Source organism: Rhinopithecus roxellana, chromosome 19 (assembly GCF_007565055.1).
Source record: "Rhinopithecus roxellana isolate Shanxi Qingling chromosome 19, ASM756505v1, whole genome shotgun sequence".
NCBI classification, from domain to species: Eukaryota; Metazoa; Chordata; class Mammalia; order Primates; family Cercopithecidae; genus Rhinopithecus; species Rhinopithecus roxellana.
In genome coordinates, this window is record NC_044567.1 from 66,967,893 (window position 1) to 66,989,999 (window position 22,107).

Sequence of the window (22,107 nt, forward strand, 5' to 3'; positions counted from 1 at the left end):
CACACCTAGCCTGTCTCATCCTTATCTTGCAGCCTCCTACAAGGGCAGGAACTCCTGGGGCTTGGGGTGGGGAGAACAGAGCTGGCTGGGAACACCTCTGTGGGGCCCATCTGGCCCCTGTGCCAGGGTCTGGGCCAGCCCCTTGGTCTTGCTAGGCCCGGGACTGATTGTGTCTGATGGCATCAGCCTGGCCTTGTCCGGGAAGGACAGGGGCTGTGTCCCCCCGCCAGCAGGACCCAGACAACTTCTTGGGCCACCAGACCCTGGCCCTGTTAACTGTCTGCGACCCAGCAATCAGCACCCCCTCCCCCCCTTTTCCCTTTTCTTCATTTTGACAGAGACACGGAGAGGTGGTGATGCTTTTTGTTCAGTGGTGAATAAAGTGATCTAAAAAAAAAAAAATTATTGTCCACAAGAGACTGATCAGTACAGAACTGATAATAGGTGAGCTCTTCCCAGCAGCCTCCCCTGGGGGACCTTGGAATGCCTGCAGCTGCTGCGGAATCTCCTCTTGTTGTTCTCCAACACCTCACAGTGGAGGTGGGATGGCTGGCCATCTGCCCCTCACCGCTGGACTGTGGGCCCTGCAGCCCAGGTCTGCCGGCCGCTCGATGGCTGTATCCCAGGAATCAGCACCAAGGGTCGGTGGGGTGGGATGGAGAGCAGAGCACAGCTTTAGAGTTAGGGGACCTGGGCACCTAGGCAGAGGGCCTGGCTGTGCCTATGAACAGCAGGTGGGGCCAGGCCAGTGGGTGGGTGTGGTTAGGCCCTGCAGGGATCCCATTCAGCTGGCTTAGCAGGTCTCAGCTGTCCCCACAGCTGGGTCCCTGGAGGAGACGGTGTTGGGGGCTGTGAGGGGAGGCTCCTTAAATACCTGAAGAGTCCAGACACCTCTGCTCCCCGCTCTGCTCCAGTGCACTCTGAAGGGCCCAGAGCCCCCAGCCACACAGGGCTCACCCAACCTCAACTGACCCTGGCTAGGGCTGCCCTTCTGCTTCTCACCCCATCACTGGCCTCCTGATATTTGGGACCCCCAGACCCTATAGAGAGGGCATGTTGGTCATTCCATGGGATTCTTCCTTGAGCATAGGAGTCCATGAATGAGGAGGGATGCATATGCAAATGTTGCCCACAGGGAGTGGTCTGGAGGGGCTCCCTGGTCCTCTGGGGTTCCTGATGTCCTAGGAGGGTCCTCCATCTGCCCCAAGCAGGCCTCTCAACCCGCGGACCCTAACCTGACCCAGAGGCCTGTGGGCACCCAACCCTCTTGTCTCGTGGGCTCCTTGGAAACTCACCCCCTTCCTCCTTTAAGCCAGGCCCGTAGCATATGGAATTGAGCCCATAGGACAGCTTTGAATCCAGTGAATGATTTCTCATTTTCACCAAGTCTCCTGTATTGATTATTCATCACCCACAACAGATGGGAAGGCCCGAGGGGTTCCACCTTCTCCATCCCTTCCTGGACTCCCCCTCTGCCCTGTCCTCAGTTTCCAGAGCCTTGGTATACTCCTTCATCCTCAGGTTCCCAGTCTGCCCCGTCCTCAGCTTCCGGTAGTCCTGGTACACTGCTCCTTCATCCTCAGTTTCCCAGACCTTGAGTGGGTTGGGTTTTTAAATTTTTTTCTTGCAGCTACAAATTATGAAACCAGGTCATAAAACCACCTTGGGTAAGTAGGTGGGATGGAACCAGTGGCCTCAGAGCTGCTGCTGGGGATCAGGAAGCCCCCAATCCGTTTCCTTCTCCCTCTCTTCCTGTCTCCCCCTCAGCCTCTCCCTCTCTCCCTCTCTCTTAGGAAAAAATTCCAGCCACCACCTCCCAGCTGGGCTCCCTGAGGAGCCATAGCAGCTCTGGCCCACACTGTGCCCATTTCCCTGACTGGGCCCTCAAGCCTGGGGTCTGAGGAGGCTTTAGGCCTAGTGACCTCTCCCTGAGGCTGCCCAGGGGACAGTAGTTGCCTTGGTGACAGCGCGCGGCTGGTGACCATCACTGCCCATTAGTGGACCCACCTGAGGTGGGTCTGGCTGCTTAAAGATGAGGACAGAATAAAAATAAAAGTGAGGACCCTGGCCTGGGGCTCAGGCCGTCACAGGCTGCAGCTCAGCCCCTTGCCCCACAACAGCTTTTGCTTGCATCCTGCTCCAAGAGACTGTCCCTCCAAAGTGGGAGCCCCCCGCAGGGGTTCAGGACAGGGGTGTCCACCCATGGTCCAGTCACTGCCGCTGCTGCTGAGGGTGTCCTGCATAGGTGCTTCACTGCGGATGGGCTCTGCTCTGGGGTCCTAAGCAGGGCACTTGTCCTGAACCTCACTTTTTTCTGTAAAGTGCGAGAAGGGATTATTAATGAAATTGTTGTTTGAGAAAGCCGCACAGAGTGGGTGTTCTGCAGCCGCCTTGCTCCCGCCTCAGCAGTCCTGTAGATTTCTGGAGGGAAAGGGCTAAGGTCTTTGCCTAAAAGAAGGGCTATGCCCCAGGTGTGCCATGCTGCCAAAGGCCTTTGAGAGCTGCTGGCCTTGCACGAGAGGGTAGCTGGGGTTTCATTTTGCCCCCACTATTTTCATGGCTTGGAGTGAGGACACCCATTGCTGTGTCAAGGGGAATCCTGGTGCCCTGGGTGCTGTGTGACTCCAGTCATGCTCCCCGCTGCGCCTGGCCTGCCTCCTCTGTCCAGCGCTGAGAAGACTAAGCTCCAGCAACTGATTCTAAGGGTGAAGTGTTCGTGTATCTGGTGCTTAGAGGATGCACTAGACTCTGCCCCTCCTGCCTTCTAGTTTCAGCAAGAACTTTGGAGATAAGGCCTGGACCAAGTGTCTGGGAGGAGAGGCAGGTTGGGGAGAAAGGGATGGATTGGAGTGAGTGGGGACCCTCCGGGCAGTGTGGTTGAGCTGGACCATAAGGAGTGAGCCCAGTGGGTGGGGGGTGCCCTCCCCAGTCCCCACCTACCACCCCTTCTCCCTCCAGCCCAAGTCACAGGCCAAACCCACAGTCTGCCCCCTAGGCCACTTCTTCCCTGCCTCCAGGTTCAAAGGTCACCATCACTCTGCCAGGGGGACTCTTTCTGCCCCCTCCTCTCCTAAGGCCCACCCAGCCCAGCCCAACCCAGCCCAGCCCTGCTGCCTGCCTCTCTTCCCCTCTGTCCTGCCCTAGTGCTCTTGAAAAGTAATCATAATCATAATAATTAATAACAACAGAGCCCATAGCAGGCCTGAGGCAGCCCTTAAAGAGGCAGTGCCCCATTTTCTCCCAGCAGAGCTGGCGGTGGGACCCGGCTGGCACTGAGAGGCGGCCTGTGCCTTTGTTCCCATCCCTCCCTTTGCCTTGGATTCCAGAGTGGTGTTGGGGCGAGCATTTTTGCCTGCGTTCTCCATCAGCACTGGGCTTCTTGTGTTTTAATTGAACTGTCTTTTCTTAGCGATAGATGCTTTCACCGCATCCAGCTGCTCGTGTGTATTGGGAAACCTGCCTGTAATACAGCTTGGCTAAATTAAAAGACGCAGCAGCTGGACCGATTAAACAGGGAGGGAGGGATGCAGACGGACAGGCAGGGAGGGGATACTGGTAATAGCACCCCCTCACTGTCTCTGTCCCTCTTTAAATAATGTTTCTGGTAATGCATTTTGGAGAATGTGAAAAAAAAAAAAAAAAAAGCCGTAGAAATGTTAATGATATCCACAGGACACTCAGCAGGAAATGAGAATGATCTGGGACTAATAAAAGCCAAAATGTAATTTGTGCAGATATACGAGGCGCAGCCTTCAGAGTGGTCCTGGGTTTGCACATTCTGGGCTCATAAACATGTGCCTGGGGAGGGCAGGGAGTGGGCGCCGTGCCCTCGGCCTGGGCACACGCTTGCCTGGGCTGCCCTGTGGCGGTCTGGCCAGGGCAGGAGCGTGAGGCTGCCCACCTGGCAGGGAGCTGCCAGACCAGAACCAAGTGCCGTCCCTAGCTCCTCTGGGTTGGCGCGTCTCGGCAGGAACCTCCTGTAATGTTTTATCTGAGCCACCAGGGTTAGGATTGAAGTGGGTCAGAAGGGCGGGCACGCGGCTTGTTAGGGATGCCTGCGACAAATCCAGGGAGAGGAGCTGGAACAGAGGGAAAGCGACTTTGATGAACTGGTGGGCAGGGGCTCGCCTCATGGGAAAGTGGACGGCGCCCACACTAGGCTGGGTCTCCTGCATTCGTGGGCCAGGGCAAGCCGACTCCAGAAAGCAGAAGTGGTACCAGGACCGGGCTGACGGGCTTCTGGGGGCCATCTGGCTGCCCTGGGCTTGCCCTGCTCTCAGGCAGGTGGAGGCCCTCTGTCCCCTTCCCTGCATCCGTCCGCAGACACTGAATGAGGAAGGCACTTCTGGTGGGGTCTGGGCCAAGGAAGAAGGGTGAATGGAGGATCCCCCCCGTTCTCCCCCACTCCCCACCTTTCTGCCTCTTCCCTGTTTCCCCCCACCTGACTCTGTGTGCCCCTCTCCCCCTCTCTTTGTCCCTTCCTGACCCCTTCAACAACCTGGTATCTTTGTAGCCTGAGGCAAGCCACCCCTTCCTTTTGGAGCATTTGGGAACCAGCACTGGAAAGTCCCCTATCCCCTTCTGGGCCACACAGGCCGAGCTGAGCCCCTTCTTCCTGCCTCCGGGCCAGCGGGCCAGCGTGGTTCTGGGTAAATCCCAAACCCTCTGGGACTCGGCCGATGGCCAGCGCCTCCATGTACTTCCTCCAAAACTTGGGCATTCCTCTTTCTTCCATCCCTCTTTGAGGGGTCTTCTGGGGTGGCCCGGCCAGCAAGTCAGCTGGGAGAACGTTTACCCTGGATGCCGGGCCGGCAGATGCTCTGCTCTGAGAGGCTCCCACCCCGGGTCCTTTCCTGACCCAGGATTCTGGTCTGCGGGCAGGGGCAGGTTAGACCCCCACCTGAGCCCTAGCCCCTCAAATCATAACCAGACGGGCTCTTGGGTGTTGCCTGCCCCAGCCCCCACCTGCGGAGGTGAGGAGGGGCTGGCCAGGAGGGACAGGGCTGCGTCACCCCATGTGGGTGGGGCTGGGCTGTGCCCTTCCGTGGCCGTGGCCATGGACTGCATCTCTAGCCCCATTAGTATGCACTCCCTCACTCTGGGCCACGTAATCTGTTTATGCACCTATGATATCAAAAACAGGAGGCAGGTGCTGCTGTCTTGCGTTCCTGGGAGTCAGAGGAGGGGACGTTTTATGTCTACAGTGGCTTGGCAGCCCCTAATCGACGTCTGCTAGAAGGAACAGACAGATTCCAGATGGCGTGGCAGTGATAGAGGAGGTGTGTGTGTGTGCATGCGTGTGCGTGTGTGTATGAGCATACATATGCCTGTGTGCACGCGTGTGTGTGTGCTCAAGCGGCCTCCCTGGGACAGGAGCAGACCCTCCTCAGTCCCCAGCATGGCTGGGTCATGCTTGAACATGGCCACAAAGGAACTAGATTACAGGATCCAGCAGGCCCCAGGGGACAAGGGAGCGGGAATTGCTCTGCTAAATGCTTTTGAGCTGTCAGGAAGGGTTGGGAGTGGTGGGTGGGGGACAGTGGGGAGGAGCTGGCGGTGGGGGTGCGGGTAGCTCCCCAGTGACCTGGTGCTGGGCAGCCGGTTTTGCCTCCCGTGTCGGTGGCTGTCCTTGGCAAGGCTCAGCTGCAGGCAATGTGGGAGCGGGAATTACAGAGCACACCTCCCTGACACAGAAGTTGTCAATATGCGCACAGCTGGTAGGGAGGCTCAGGCGAAGGGGGGAATATTAAGAGCTGCGTGGGGGAGCAGGCAGGGTGGGGAGGTGGTTGGGAGGATGCTTTCTGAGGCAAAAGGAAGTGGCCCATCTGAATCGCTCATCCTCTGCCTCCTCCCTGCCCGTCCTCCCTCCCTCCCTCCCTCCCTTTTTCTTTTCACAGATAACCAGCCCAAGTCATGCAGTCTTTTCGAGAAAGGTGTGGTTTCCATGGCAAACAACAGAACTACCAGCAGACCTCGCAGGAAACATCACGCCTGGAGAATTACAGGCAGCCGAGTCAGGCCGGGCTAAGCTGCGACCGGCAGCGGCTACTCGCCAAGGAATATTATAACCCGCAGCCTTACCCGAGCTATGAGGGTGGCGCTGGCACGCCCTCTGGCACAGCGGCTGCAGTGGCCGCCGACAAGTACCACCGAGGCAGCAAGGCCCTGCCCACACAGCAGGCCCTGCAGGGGAGGCCGGCTTTCCCTGGCTATGGCGTCCAGGACAGCAGCCCCTACCCGGGCCGCTATGCTGGTGAAGAGAGCCTGCAGGCTTGGGGTGCCCCACAGCCACCACCCCCACAGCCGCAGCCCCTACCAGCGGGGGTGACCAAGTATGATGAGAACTTGATGAAAAAGACAGCAGTGCCCTCCAGCAGGCAGTATGCAGAGCAGGGCGCCCAGGTACCCTTTCGGACTCACTCCCTGCACGTCCAGCAGCCACCGCCACCCCAGCAGCCCCTGGCATACCCCAAGCTCCAAAGGCAGAAGCTGCAGAACGACATTGCCTCCCCTCTGCCCTTCCCCCAGAGTACCCACTTTCCTCAGCATTCCCAGTCCTTCCCTACCTCCTCCACTTACTCCTCCTCTGTCCAGGGCGGTGGGCAGGGTGCCCACTCCTATAAGAGTTGCACGGCGCCGACTGCCCAGCCCCATGACAGGTCACTGACCGCCAGCTCCGGCCTGGCCCCGGGGCAGCGGGTCCAGAATCTTCACGCCTATCAGTCGGGCCGCCTCAGCTATGACCAGCAGCAGCAGCAGCAGCAGCAGCAGCAGCAAGCCCTTCAGAGCCGGCACCATGCCCAGGAAACCCTCCATTACCAAAACCTTGCCAAGTATCAGCACTATGGGCAGCAAGGCCAGGGCTACTGCCAGCCGGACGCAGCTGTCCGGACCCCAGAGCAGTACTACCAGACCTTCAGCCCCAGCTCCAGCCACTCACCCGCCCGCTCCGTGGGCCGCTCGCCTTCCTACAGCTCCACGCCGTCGCCACTGATGCCAAACCTGGAGAACTTTCCCTACAGCCAGCAGCCGCTTAGCACTGGGGCCTTCCCTGCGGGGATCACTGACCACAGCCACTTCATGCCCCTGCTCAATCCCTCCCCAACGGATGCCACCAGCTCCGCAGACACCCAGGCTGGCAACTGCAAGCCCCTTCAGAAGGACAAGCTCCCCGAGAACCTGCTGTCGGATCTCAGCCTGCAGAGCCTCACGGCGCTGACCTCGCAGGTGGAGAACATCTCCAACACCGTCCAGCAGCTGCTACTCTCCAAGGCTGCTGTGCCGCAAAAGAAAGGTGTCAAGAATCTCGTGTCCAGGACCCCGGAGCAGCACAAAAGCCAGCACTGCAGCCCTGAAGGCAGTGGCTACTCGGCCGAGCCCGCAGGCACACCGCTGTCAGAGCCGCTGAGCAGCACGCCACAGTCCACACATGCAGAGCCACAGGAGGCCGACTACCTGAGCGGCTCCGAGGACCCACTGGAGCGCAGCTTTCTCTACTGCAACCAGGCCCGTGGCAGCCCTGCCAGGGTCAACAGCAACTCGAAGGCCAAGCCCGAATCCGTGTCCACCTGTTCCGTGACCTCTCCTGATGACATGTCCACCAAATCTGACGACTCTTTCCAGAGCCTGCACAGCAGTCTGCCACTCGACAGCTTCTCGAAGTTCGTGGCGGGTGAGCGGGACTGTCCGCGGCTGCTGCTCAGCGCCCTGGCACAGGAGGACCTGGCCTCCGAGATCCTGGGGCTGCAGGAAGCCATTGGTGAGAAGGCCGACAAAGCTTGGGCTGAAGCACCCGGCCTAGCCAAGGACAGCAGCAAGCCACCCTTCTCGCTGGAGAACCACAGCGCCTGCCTGGACCCTGTGGCCAAGAGTGTGTGGCCCCGGCCTGGGGAGCCAGAGGCCCTGCCTGACTCCTTGCAGCTGGACAAGGGCGGCAATGCCAAGGACTTCAGCCCAGGGCTGTTTGAAGACCCTTCTGTGGCCTTCGCTACCCCTGACCCCAAAAAGACAACTGGTCCTCTCTCCTTTGGCACCAAGCCCACCCTTGGGGCTCCTGCTCCAGACCCTACCACAGCAGCTTTTGACTGTTTCGCGGACACGACCGCTGCCAGCTCAGCGGACAGTGCCAACCCCTTTGCCTGGCCAGAGGAAAACCTGGGGGATGCTTGTCCCAGGTGGGGATTGCACCCTGGCGAGCTCACCAAGGGCCTGGAGCAAGGTGGGAAGGCCTCAGATGGCGTCAGCAAAGGGGAGACCCATGAGGCTTCGGCCTGCCTGGGCTTCCAGGAGGAGGACCCCCCTGGGGAGAAGGTGGCCTCGTTGCCCGGGGACTTCAAGCAGGAGGAGGCGGGTGGGGTGAAGGAGGAGGCAGGTGGGCTGCTGCAGTGCCCCGAGGTGGCCAAGGCTGACCGGTGGCTGGAGGACAGCCGGCACTGCTGTTCTACCGCCGACTTCGGGGACCTCCCACTGCTGCCACCCACCAGCAGGAAGGAGGACCTGGAAGCTGAGGAGGAGTACTCCTCCCTGTGTGAGCTCCTGGGCAGCCCCGAGCAGAGGCCCGGCATGCAGGACCCGCTGTCACCCAAGGCCCCACTCATCTGCACCAAGGAGGAGGTGGAGGAGGTGCTAGACTCCAAGGCTGGCTGGGGCTCTCCGTGCCACCTCTCAGGGGAGTCCGTCATCCTGCTGGGCCCGACCGTGGGCACCGAGTCAAAGGTCCAGAGCTGGTTTGAGTCCTCTCTGTCCCACATGAAGCCAGGTGAAGAGGGGCCCAATGGGGAGCGAGCTCCAGGGGATTCCACCACCTCGGACGCCTCTCTGGCCCAGAAGCCCAACAAGCCCGCTGTGCCCGAGGCACCCATTGCGAAGAAAGAGCCTGTGCCACGGGGCAAAAGCTTACGGAGCCGTCGGGTGCACCGGGGGCTCCCCGAGGCCGAGGACTCCCCATGCAGGGCACCAGCGCTGCCCAAAGACCTCTTGCTCCCTGAATCCTGCACGGGGCCCCCACAGGGACAGATGGAAGGGGCCGGAGCCCCAGGCCGGGGGGCCTCGGAAGGGCTCCCCAGGATGTGTACCCGTTCTCTCACGGCCCTGAGTGAGCCCCGCACACCTGGGCCTCCAGGCCTGACCACCACCCCTGCACCCCCAGACAAACTGGGGGGCAAGCAGCGAGCCGCCTTTAAGTCGGGCAAGCGAGTGGGGAAGCCCTCACCCAAGGCCGCCTCCAGTCCCAGCAACCCAGCCGCCCTGCCTGTGGCCTCCGACAGCAGCCCAATGGGCTCCAAGACCAAGGAGACAGACTCGCCCAGCACGCCTGGCAAGGACCAGCGCTCCATGATCCTTCGGTCGCGCACCAAAACCCAGGAGATCTTCCACTCCAAGCGGCGGAGGCCCTCTGAGGGCCGGCTCCCAAACTGCCGTGCCACCAAGAAGCTCCTTGACAACAGCCACTTGCCCACCACATTCAAGGTCTCCGGCAGCCCCCAGAAGGAGGGCAGGGTGAGCCAGCGGGCAAGGGTCCCCAAACCTGGTGCAGGCAGCAAGCTCTCTGACCGGCCCCTCCATGCACTCAAAAGGAAGTCAGCCTTCATGGCGCCGGTCCCCACCAAGAAGCGGAACCTGGTCTTGCGGAGCCGCAGTAGCAGCAGCAGCAATGCCAGTGGCAATGGGGGAGATGGGAAGGAGGAGAGGCCTGAGAGTTCCCCCACCCTCTTCAAGAGGATGTCTTCTCCCAAGAAAGCCAAGCCCACCAAGGGCAATGGTGAGCCCGCCACAAAACCCCCACCCCCGGAGACCCCCGACGCCTGCCTCAAGCTCGCCTCTCGGGCGGCCTTCCAGGGGGCCATGAAGACCAAGGTGCTGCCGCCCCGGAAGGGCCGGGGCCTGAAGCTGGAAGCCATTGTGCAGAAGATCACCTCGCCCAGCCTCAAGAAGTTCGTATGTAAAGCGCCAGGGGCCTCTCCTGGTAATCCTCTGAGCCCATCCCTTCCCGAGAAAGACCGTGGGCTCAAGGGTGCTGGGGGCAGCCCAGTGGGGGTGGAAGAAGGCCTGGTAAATGTGGGCACCGGGCAGAAGCTCCCAGCTGCTTCTGGGGCCGATCTGTTATGCAGAAATCCAACCAACAGATCCTTAAAAGGCAAACTCATGAACAGTAAGAAACTGTCTTCGACTGACTGTTTCAAAACTGAGGCCTTCACATCCCCAGAGGCCCTGCAGCCCGGGGGCACTGCCCTGGCGCCTAAGAAGAGGAGCCGAAAAGGCCGGGCAGGGGCCCTTGGACTCTCCAAAGGCCCACTGGAGAAGCGGCCCTATCTTGGCCCAACTCTGCTCCTGACTCCCCGAGACAGGGCCAGTGGCACACAAGGGGCCAGCGAGGACAACTCTGGTGGAGGCGGCAAGAAGCCAAAGATGGAGGAGCTGGGCCTGGCCTCCCAGCCCCCCGAGGGCCGGCCCTGCCAGCCCCAGACAAGGGCACAGAAACAGCCAGGCCACACCAACTACAGCAGCTATTCCAAGCGGAAGCGCCTCACTCGGGGCCGGGCCAAGAACACCACCTCTTCACCCTGTAAGGGGCGTGCCAAGCGACGACGGCAGCAGCAGGTGCTGCCCCTGGATCCCGCAGAGCCTGAAATCCGCCTAAAGTACATTTCCTCTTGCAAGCGGCTGAGGTCAGACAGCCGGACCCCCGCCTTCTCACCCTTCGTGCGGGTGGAGAAGCGAGACGCCTTCACCACTATATGCACTGTTGTCAACTCCCCTGGAGATGCCCCCAAGCCCCACAGGAAGCCTTCCTCTTCTGCCTCCTCTTCCTCATCCTCATCCTCCTTCTCCTTGGATGCAGCCGGGGCCTCCCTGGCCACGCTCCCTGGAGGCTCCATCCTGCAGCCACGGCCCTCATTGCCCCTCTCCTCCACGATGCACTTGGGGCCTGTGGTTTCCAAGGCCCTGAGTACCTCTTGCCTTGTTTGCTGCCTCTGCCAAAACCCGGCCAACTTCAAGGACCTTGGGGACCTCTGTGGGCCCTACTACCCTGAACACTGCCTCCCCAAAAAGAAGCCAAAACTCAAGGAGAAGGTGCGGCCAGAAGGCACCTGTGAGGAGGCCTCGCTGCCACTTGAGAGAACACTCAAAGGTCCCGAGTGCGCAGCTACCACCGCTGCCGGGAAGCCCCCCAGGCCTGACGGCCCAGCCGACCCGGCCAAGCAGGGCCCACTGCGCACCAGTGCCCGGGGCCTGTCCCGGAGGCTTCAGAGTTGCTACTGCTGTGATGGCCGGGAGGATGGGGGCGAGGAGGCAGCCCCAGCTGACAAGGGCCGCAAACACGAGTGCAGCAAGGAGGCCCCAGCAGAGCCCGGCGGGGAGGCGCAGGAGCACTGGGTGCACGAGGCCTGTGCCGTGTGGACCGGCGGCGTCTACCTGGTGGCTGGGAAGCTCTTTGGGCTGCAGGAGGCCATGAAGGTGGCCGTGGACATGGTAAGAGGCCAGCCCAGCCAGGGTGGGGAGTGGGGGGTTCCAAAGGACAGGCAGGCAGACAGGCAGTTGGGGGAGCCCCTTGTCTCTCTAGTGCTACAGTGTGGGCCAAATGTGTCTGCAGTCTTGGGATGATCTGCAGAGTCCTGAGCCTCTCCGGGGTGTGTGGGGCAAGTGGAGGCACCCGGCTGGCTAAGGCAGGTCACACTCGCCTACCCTGTCCCAGGAGACTTCCCACTGGGGCCCCTATGCCCAGCCACCGCCACTCTCCCACTCACCTGGCATCTTCAGGCTCCAGCCCCACCCAGAGTCCACTGGGGCCCTCCCCATGCTGCCACCGGAGATGCCGAGACCCAGAGAACACGAGGACTCCCAAGATTGAACATCAGGACAGCCCTGGGCGGTGCAAAAGCAAGTTGCCCACCCTCTGTTCCTGTCTCCGTTGCCTCTGGGATGGAGCTAGGGGCTCAGGGGAAGACCCTCCCCAGCGACACAGGCTTGGTGCATGGACCCAGTCACAGGGTTCCTCCCTCTGCAGGACAGTCCACAGGGTCACACAGTCACAACAGGCAGAGCGGGGCAGACCCGGACCCTCTTGCCATGGCTCTGAGACCAGCTTTGGAAGCCGTAGTCACTGAGCACCAACATGACAGAGGGAACTCTGGGGCCGTGCCGCCATGCACCTTTGGGGCTGTGACCTGCCCTCTCTGTGCCTCCGTCCCCCTCGCCCCTAACGGGTGTGAGGGTGCCCATGGAGGAGGGTCGGGAGGGTTAAAGGAAGGCACCTCCGAGCCCACCAAGCACAGCAGCCTTGTGACAGTAGGTGCAGAGGGGCCTGGTGGCTCTGGTGACAGCGGGCTGACATTCTTAGTGGTGTCACCACTTCCCCAGTACCATATGGTACCGCTGTGCCCTTCTGAGGGAGGGGCCAGTGGGGGCGGTGGGATCCTCCTCTTCCCCAGGGCCATGCTCCTGCCCCACATTCAGCCCGGACTCCACTGCCTCATCCAGACTTCCATGGAGTGACGCTCCTGGCGCTGTGTGGTGGCTCTCAGTGGGGATGCCTGCAGCCTTCTCTGAGTGGCCCTTGCCCTGAGTCCCGTCCCCTCCACTCCTTCCTTCAGCCCGCTATGTGCAGCTGAGGTCACAGGGGAGCCAGAGGCTCGGGACAAACACTGCTTGCATCTGAGTGACTCAGTGACCTGGCAGAGTGGCCGCAGCAGGTGGCTTCACCCCTCCGCCTGCCCAGCCTCCTCCCCCATCGCTGTGCTGCCCACCTGCTCCTTGCAGTACACCCCTGCAGCCCCTCTGAGCAACCCCTGCTCCTAACAGTTGCCGTAACGTTGCCTGGCCAAACCAAGGTCCTGGTGGGGCCCACTGTGTTTGCCGCCCACGCCTCCTAGTGTGTCTTGAGCACCTGCTTCCCACTGCCCATGGGGATGGCTAGAGACCTTCTCCACACCCAGACGCCCTGCCCACCTCACTCCACCTTCCACCTCAGAGGAAGGCTCGCCCCGACAAGCCTGCATGACTGGGGCTGCCCCGGGAAGGTTGGAACCAGGAACACCCTGCCAGAGAGATGGGACATCCTGGAAGAATGGGCAGGGTCGGGGGCTTCCCAGGGTCACTTTTGGCTCAGCACCCCTTCCTGCCTCAGTGGCTTGGGGGCACCACGCTCCTTGGACCCCGATTCAAATCTCAGCTCTGCTGAGGGCTGGTTCCATAGCTCCAGGCGAGTCACGCATCCTCTGAGAACCTCACAATGTCAAACCATGTTAGCAGGATTGTGGGGTTCTGTGGATCACGTGGGACCTGTCTGGTATGTGGAAGGGGTTTGGGGTGCAGCTGCGTCCCCGGCCCCAGCACTGCCACACCCCTTGGTACCTTGACCTCACTTTTGTGCTCTGGAGGGCAGAACCTCTGAGCCAGCCCTCGTGGAGGCCTCATCGATAGCCTTTTCCCTCGATGGCCCTTTCTGGGAGCTGCCCCGGCCTGCTGTCTCTGAGCCCTGCCTGCCCCTCCCCCAAAACCACCATAGATCCCTACTTCCTATCCAGATGGGGCCTGGCCATGGAATGCTTGGGGTGAGAGGAACCCGTAGCAGGCTCCGGGCATCGTTTGGGGGCTGGGTGGTGTCTGCAGAGGCCCCACCTGTGGCAGGGTTTACATGCTGCAGCCCCTGCGCTCCTCTTGGGTAGCTGGGGTCAGAAGGGCCTGAGGCCTCACTCTCTGCATCTCAGTTTCTTCACATCTAAAATGCTATTCAAATGCCTGCCTGAGGGTGGTTGGGGCCTCCATGCAGTAAGTGGAGAGAAGCCTTCAGCCAGAGGACCCCCATAAACCTTAAACATCCAGACTTGAGGGCCACTCACAGACAGCGGCCGGCTTGTGTTTCATCATCCCTTTTGGGTCAGCAATTGGGGACACTGGACCCCAGATCCCCAGGAGGCCATCCCAGACCAGGCAGGAAGAAGGCCTCAACCCTGAACTGAAAACCTGAAATTCTAGAACAAACACCAGACCCCACTTCCAGTGTGGGCAGCGGGGAGGGGAGTGTTCTGACATTTCTCAGCTGCTGTGGGGGGGGAATGCAGCGCCCACCCTGAGCATGTGGGGTCCTGTGGGCCCCTGCTCCAGCCTGGAGCCAGCTGTGGGGGTCAGAGACCAGCCTGGAGCCCTCCGGCAGGTTACTCAGTCTCTGCTGTCATTGGTAACCTGGGTAAAATAACAGTAATCCCATCACAAGGTTGCTGTGGGCATGAGGCGTCCAGCCATGCCTGGCACATAGGAAGCTATTGTCATTTGTTTCACTGGCTTTGCACCTGGGCACAGGCCGCCGCCCTTCTGCTGGCTTCTCTACCTCACCCCCTGCCCCCAGCACGGTGGCGCTGTGGCTCTGGCACCTGGTGACTTCTCCCTCCCCGGCCTCAGGTTTGCTTCACTCTTCCAAGGGCCTTCTTGGTGTGACTGTCCTGTCCTGGCCACGTCCACTCCAAGCAGCTGGTCCAGGTGTGGGGCAGGCCCCAAGCTCAGCAGAGGACAGTTTTGAGACTTAGAGGAGGACTGCATCAGATTTACATGAAGTCAGCATCTCAAGGGATTACCACGTCACCGCCTCCTCTCACAGGTCTGAGAGCCGGTCCCCTGGAGGGTGCAGGTCTCATGCTAGGTAAAACAGTCCCAGCCTAGCTTCAGTGCGCCTGTTGCCAGAAAGGGTAGAAAACCATGCTGATGCCTTCACTGTTGCCTGGAATGGGAAGCCTCAGTTTCACCATCATCTGTAAAGTGAGATTAATGAAAGGGGCCCACAGAGGGCTGTTAGAGCCAGTGGGCTGGGCGCGGTGGCCACACCTGTAATCCCAGCACTTTGGGAGGCCTAGGCAGGCAGATCACCTGAGGTCGGGAGTTTGAGAGCCTGGCCAACACGGTGAAACTCCATCTCTACTAAAAATACAAAAATTAGCTGGGCGTGGCGGCACATGCCTGTAATCCCAGCTACTCGGGAGGCTGAGGCAGGAGAATCACTTAAACACAGGAGGCGGAGGTTGCAGTGAGCCGAGACCATGCCCTTGCATTCCAGCCTGGGCGACAGCAAAACTGTCCCCCCCCCCCCGCCCAAAAAAAAAAAGAATGAGCCAGTGGACAAGGACACACACCACACCCAGCATGCAGAAAGCATGCAGCAGATGCTGAGTGGTAGCCACAGCCATGGTGGTAACTGGCATCACTGGCCCAAGGGGTCCCCTACCCAATGTACCAGTCCAGGGGGTGCTAAATGACCCATGCTTGTGGGCATGTGCACCCCAGTGCTGAATCTCCTTCTGGGAGATTTTCAGGCACCATTTTGGAGACGGGAGGCGAGGACCACAGCTGGCCGGTCAGCCTGTAAGGCTTTTTTTTTTTTTTTGAGACAGGGTCTCACTCTGTTGCCCAGGCTGGAGTACAGGCAGTGGCGTAATCTCAGCTCACTGCAGCCTCGACCTCCCAGGCTCCAGCAATCCTCCCACCTAATCCTCCTGAGTTGCTGGTACTACAGGTGCACACCACCACCCCTCACTGTTTTTTGCAGAGACAGTTTCACCATGTTGCCCAGGCTGGTCTCAAACTCCTAGACTCAGGCGATCCTCCCACCTTGGCCTCCCAGAGTGCTGGGATTATAGGCATGAGCCACTGCACTTGGCCTACCAGCCTGTAAAGCTTGAGGGCTGGGCTCCAACTGGAGACTCATCTGCCTTTCCTTTCTCTTCATCAGACGTGTTCCAGCTGCCAAGAAGCCGGGGCCACCATTGGGTGCTGCCACAAAGGATGCATCCACACGTACCACTACCCGTGTGCCAGCGATGCAGGTACGAGCCCGCCCGGGAACAGGAGGGCATTGGAGCCCATCCAAACAGTCCAGGGGAACCCTGGGCACAGCTCCCCAAACCCAGGCCCCATCTCACTCTTCAGTTTCCCTCCTCTCTTGCCCCAGCAATTCTTTATCTTTCTGTCCACCTAGACCTCTGCTGGGCAATGCCAGGGGCATGGAAATGAGGCATTCCCCAGTCACCTGCTTGAGGAGTGCCCAGAGCAGTGAGCGAAGATAGTGGCATAAATTACAATGTGGAATGCTGTCTGTGGAACCGTCATTGCCAAGGGGCGGGGAGGATCTCAGGCCTCAGAGAGAAAGGGGCATTGGGGGTTGGGCCTTTGAAGGATGAGTAGGAGTTCACTGAGCAGAGACAAGGGGAAAGGCACTACTACGACAGCAAAAACCAAATGAGTTGGGGGTGATGAGGTTCAAAACAGAGACTGAGACCCATGATCTCCTGTTGGCCACAAGGAGCAATTGTGGAAGCTTTGAAGCAGGGTAACGGGGTCTGGAGGTAGGCCCAGGCTCCCTTCATCTTCCCCCAAAGTCCCTCCTCTCACTCATGCATTCATTTGTTCCACAAGCATTTATTAAGCCCCCACTATCACTGGGCACACAGAGTGACACTGCATGGACTGGAGCTACCCAAGAGCCCTTACTTTTATCGACCAGGTGGGGAAACTGAGGCTCAGAGACATTCCTTATTTCATCCAAAGAAAGCAGTTGCTTATGGTACAATATTAGTCATTGGTGACAACAATGTTTTGGGAGATTTGGGGCCAACTTTGGCCTGGATTCAAACCCTAGTGGTGGTGGGGGTTTTCGTTTTTGTTTGAGACAGGGTCTTGCTCTGTCACCCAAGCTAGAGTGCAGGGGTGCAGTCATGGCTCACTGCAGCCTTAACCTCCTGGGCTCAATCATCCTCCCACCTCAGCCTCCCGAGCAGCTGAGACCACAGATGTGCGCAGCCATGCTGGCGCCTAGTAGTGTGTTTATTTTTATTTATTTATTTATTTATTTATTTATTTATTTATTTATTTATTTATTTTTGAGACAGAGTCTCACTCTGTCTCCAGGCTGGAGTGCAGGGGTGCGATCTTGGCTCACTGCAACCTCTGTTTCCTGGGTTCAAGCGATTCTCCTGGCTCAGCCTCCCAAGTAGCTGGGACTACAGGCGTGTGCCACCATGCTCAGCTAATTTTTGTATTTTTAGTAGAGACGGGGTTTCACCATGTTGGACAGGATGGTCTCGATCTCTTGACCTCATGATCTGCCCGCCTCATCCTCCGAAAGTGCTGGGATTACAGGTGTGAGCCACTGCGCCCGGCCCCTAGCAGTGTTTTTAATGTGTGGTCTTGAGCAAGTTGGTCAGTATCTCTGCACGCAGTTTCCCCACCTATATGATGGAGATGATAATAGCCTCTTCTGTGCAGAGCTGCTGGGAGGAGAGTGAAATAATGAACACTACCCACACAGTGCTGCCTCAGTCCTATTTTGGGTCCAACCTCTGTGACCTCTCCCCCGTACCCTCAATCCCTCCCAACTCTGGCCTGGAAAGAGGTGAAGTCATAACCCACCTCCCAGCAGACAGAGCCCAGGTCCCCCAGGCTCCCATCACTCTCCCAGCAGCCCCACCTACTGCCTCCCCTCCTCACCTGATGCCCTGCTGGCTTTGCCTGGACAGGGGACCACAGCCTGTACCCCGCCTGCCTGCTGGGTCCCCGGCCAGTGTCAGCCCAGTGGAGCTGCCCCAGGGAGGACACAGAGGACTCCTGGGTGCTGACAGTTCCTTGGCGGGGGCTGAGCTGCCCACACCCAGTGGGGAGGGGGCTTGCTGGAGCGGGGTCGTGGAGGATTCTCACTGGCTCCACCTTCCCACTTTGAGCAGTGTGAGCCAGAGTTTAACATGGACCCTGACACTTGCCCAGGCATGTGGCCGCACTCCTCTTAATAGCTGCCACGAGTCGCATTCTTCCTTCCACAGTGAGTAACTTAGTGCCAGCTCCACTCCCAGCCCTGCGACAGGCCCATGTTGTTTCCAGCCTTCTTCACAGATTGGCTGCGTCACCCACAGCACATAGCATGGCGTGGACAGTCCCAGGACTTAATGCCCTAGCTTTCTTGCTCCATGTCTATGTTCTTTCCCCTACTGCAGCACTGCCCAGCCTCCCCAAGGGGCTCACCCTTGAGTGGGACAGACAGCAAAACCGTGGTTCTTGGCCACTGTTAGGAAGACCAGACAGGAAGCAGAGAGTATGCACTGTGGGAGAGGTTCATCCTGTCTGAACCAGGAAGAAATCTAGGAAGACTTCTAAGAGGAGGTGACATTTAAGCCAGGCCTCAAAAAATCGGGGGAGCTGGGCAGAAACTGTTTAGTGGTGGGACTTATATACTAGGCTTTGAGCAAGAGAACTTTTGTTTCAGATAAAATCCTAGAAGCATTCCTCATATAACAGGGATCCCTGTAGCGCCATGAAGATTGAGGCAGGAAAGGGACTGGGAATGCTGTAAACGGAGACATACACCTCAGAGACTGCGTTGGCACAGAATCCCCGGGACTTGATGATGAGGGAGAGGGAGGTGGCAAGCCTGATGCCCAGCTTCCCCATGAAGGGGAGAAGTAGGGTATGGATGTGCAAATGGAGTTATTAGCTGCTGCTGCAGAGCTACTGGCCCTTCCAGGCCCAGCTTCATTTCTGCAGCGCCAGACCTTCATTATTCCTCAAAAGGGTGTGAGTTGGCTGCAGACTCTGCTGGGAGCAGGATGATCTAGGGTGGCCTCAGCTGGACCAGCTTGCCTTTGCTCCATGCAGTCTCTCATCCTCCAGCAGGCTGGCCTGGGTGCGTCCTCATGGCGGCAGCAGGGCTCTGAGAGAGTGGAGGTCACAGGGCCTCTCACAGCCTAGGTCCTGGACTTCACCACGTTCTGTTAGCCAAAGCAGATCCCAAGTCCAGCACAGAGAGGTGCAGGCCACCTCTCCGTGGGGTGAGTTGCAGAGCCACACCACAAACGACCGGGGTGCGAGGAGGGGACGGGTCTGCTCTGCCAGGCCATCTACACACACGGCAGTTGCCTTTGGCCACACCACAGCAGAGGCAGCTGTGGACATACAAAGTGTGGGCATCTGGGCTCAGGACAGAGTGTCGCCCATCATCAGCAGGTGAGGGCTCATCAGAGCTCTGGAAGGGACAAGATAGCAGGGTTGTGTTCACCATGGAACAGCTGGCTGAGGAGGAGGGTGGACCCCTGGGAAACTGAGGAACAGCTGCCAGAGAAGGCGAGGGGGAACAAGTAAGCTCGAGAGTGAAGGTGGGGAGGACGGGCGCTTGGGGTACAGGGAGGGCCCCCAGGGCGACTCTGCCAGCCAGGCGGCGGGGGTTGGGGTGGGAGTGAGAGGGCACTGAGGGAGTGGGCTGGTCAGGCTGACCTGATGTCTGGCCAGGGAGGAGCCCCAGGCCTCCGCATCAAGCACTGGGACTGCAGGGCACCAGTGCTGCCCATTGGCTGCCAGCCTCTGCCCTGCACCGCGCTGTCCGGGCCTACTCATCTTGCCCCTTCCAATCCTTTGTTAAGGAACCCACTTTGGAGACAAGCAGTGACTCTGAAGAGCAGGCAGAGGCTGCTACACCACAGTGTCCTGTCTGAACCTTTCCCCACTCAGGCCCTGGGGCCAACCTGTCAGTGAGCACCCAGGTTCCCCAGGTGCAGGCACCAGGTCAGGAGCCAGATCATTGAGGATTGGCCTTGCCCAGTGACTCCCGCTCCATGCCCCATGTGGGGTGGTGCTGGGGCAGTGCTGAGGGAGCCAATTTGGAAGTGGCAACCTCCTACCCTCAACTTCCCTTGGTGGGAGCGCCTACAGTACCCAGGTGTGCGGGGGCAGGCTTGGGGTTTTAGCCCAGTGTCTGGAAAATCTGGTTCAGCCCCAGAACCCATCTGGCTTGCCTGAGCCAAGGGAAGGGGAACAGCCGTGGCACATCTCCAGCTGCTGGCCCTGATTGGCAGTTTCCAGGTCGGAGGCACTCCCAGCTTCTGGAGACAAGGGGAGACTGCCAAGAGAGGCCTGCTACCACCCAGCCCTGCCCTCAGGGCTGCAGAGCTGTCCCCGCCCTGCCTTCTGGCCACCACCCTGTCACGATGCCATTGCACAGAGCCAGCTCCAGTGTGAACAGGAAGATTGTGTTGAAGACAGCACCAGCCTCCAGCTACTTTTGGGTCTGGGGTTCAGAACAGTGGCTGGTGAGGCTTGGGGGGAGGGGAGCCCAGAAGGGGACTAGGGACTAGGGGTCCCTGGGGGAAAAGCCAGCTTCTCCCTAGGTGGCAGCAGGCAGGGGAGTGGGGACTCGCTGAGATAGCAACACATCCCGGGCCTAGGTGGGCATAAGCACTGGCCATGCTCAGTTGTCTTCTCTGCCCCACCTCCTGCACCCACTGCATGCCACACATGTGCAGGGTGGTTTATTTTTAAATTTTATTTGTTTTATTTTATTTCATCGGAGACAGGGTCTGGCTGTATTGCCCAGGCTGGAGTGCAGTAGTACAATCATAGCTCACTGCAACCTCTGCCTCCCAGGCTCAAGTGATCCTCCCACTCCAGCCTCTCCAGTAGCTGGGACTACAGGCATGCACCACCATGCTGGCTAATTTTTGTATTTTTGATAGAGATGAGGTTTTGCCATGTTGCCCAGGCTAGTCTTGAACTCCTGGGCTCAAGCGATTCACTCACCTCATCCTCCCAAAGTGCTGGGATTATAGGTATGAGCCACTGCTCCCGCCAGGGTGGTTTCTGTACACTCCCATCCTTCAATCTCCATGATAGGCATACAGTAGGTGGCATAATGCCCATTTTACAGATGTGGAGACAGGCTCAGATAAGTAGCAGATGCTCAAATCCAGGCTTGCAACACCACTACCAGTCCGTCCACAGGGGTTCATGACGTGCTCACTGGAAGTCAGTGAGCTCTTCCAGGGGCTGGGCATACATCCAGGGAAGAAGACAGAGCTGGTGCCCTCTAGGAGCTTGCCTGAGAGTGGGGAAGAAACAAGGAGCAAGGCTGGGCGCGGTGGCTCACGCCTGTAATCCCAGCACTTCGGGAGGCCAAGCCGGGTGGATCACCTGAGGTCAAGAATTTGAGACCAGCCTGGCCAACATGGTGAAACTCCGTCTCTACTGAAAAAACAAAAATTAGCTGGGTGTGGTGGCGCATGCCTGTAATCCCAGCTACTGGGGAGGCTGAGGCAGGAGAATCGCTTGAACCCGGGAGGCGGAGGTTGCAGTGAGCCGAGATCGCGCTATTGCACTCCAGCCTGGGTGAAAGAGTGAAACTCCATCTCAAAAAGAAAAAGAAACAAGGAGCAAGACAAGATCACACAGGTCAGCCTCTTAGGAGGCAGTGACAAGTGCGGCTGGCAGAGTAAGGCGGGAGGGAGTGAGTGAAGGACTGCCTCAAGTGAGGAGGGGCGGCTCGTGGAACTCAGCGGGAAAAGCTCTCGGTGGAGGAGGTGAGGTGAGTCAAGACCGCCAGACCAGGAGCCTCACCCGCGCCGTGGAGTGGAGCGTGGAGGGTTTTGTGCAGGATCTGATAAACTCTTTGAAAAGGGCCCCTGCAGTCTAGAGCCTCGCGGGTAGTTCGGCTCCCCTCCTGGCTGCCGACAAAACCCCACAGCTGTGCCTCCATCCTGTCCTAACCACCGAAACTTCTCTTTGGTCACAGGTTGCATATTCATCGAAGAGAACTTTTCTTTGAAATGTCCCAAACATAAGGTAGGGGACCACAGTGTTTTGTAGGGGGAGGGGTGTCAAGCGGGAGACGAGCCCCCCCTCGCACCTCTTTCACAGTCCGCTGCCCCTTGGCTGCGCAGCCCCGCAGGGCCCAGCCCGAGAGGGAGGGAGCTCTCCCCGCCCACCCCCAGGAGCCCCCGCTGCAGTCCAGCTCAGGTCCCCATCCACTTGCGCGCTGCCGCTGCCGCCGCCGAAAACCCGCCGGCGTCGGGGCATGGGCAGCCAGGGGCTGAAGGGCGACCCTGGGACGGCCTCCCGGCAGCTCCCCAAGATAGGTGACAGAGTGGGGCAGGCGGGGGCGCGGGACGGTGGCACGGAGGTAATGGTGAAGGTGGACGGGGTGGGGCCAGAAAGGGTGGGGCCGACGGCCTCGGGCGGAGACCCCAGCCGCGCTCTAGCGTCGCCTGGGTCGGGGGCCTGGGGAGTGGGCCCACGCCGGGGGCGGGGCCTGTGGCCTTTGAGGTCCGCGGTCGTCGGTAACGGGCGGGCGGGCGTCTTTTGCAG

The 22,107-nt window shown here is 59.5% G+C and overlaps 1 protein-coding gene across 3 annotated transcripts in view; it reads left to right on the plus strand.

Moving 5' to 3' along the window:
• Window positions 1–22,107, plus strand: part of RAI1 (retinoic acid induced 1) — a 129,545-nt gene that overhangs the window by 105,964 nt on the left and 1,474 nt on the right. Inside the window, exons 1-4 of one of the 3 annotated variants that reach the window (XM_030922598.1) lie at window positions 5,170–5,279; window positions 5,898–11,472; window positions 15,722–15,815; window positions 21,536–21,585. In XM_030922598.1, the coding sequence (XP_030778458.1) occupies window positions 5,914–11,472; window positions 15,722–15,815; window positions 21,536–21,585 (5,703 nt within the window). In that variant the 5' untranslated portion in view covers window positions 5,170–5,279; window positions 5,898–5,913. Of the gene's footprint in view, window positions 1–5,169; window positions 5,280–5,897; window positions 11,473–15,721; window positions 16,903–21,535; window positions 21,586–22,107 lie in introns of those variants that run through there. The other 2 variants (XM_030922597.1, XM_030922600.1) reach the window with 2 other exon arrangements.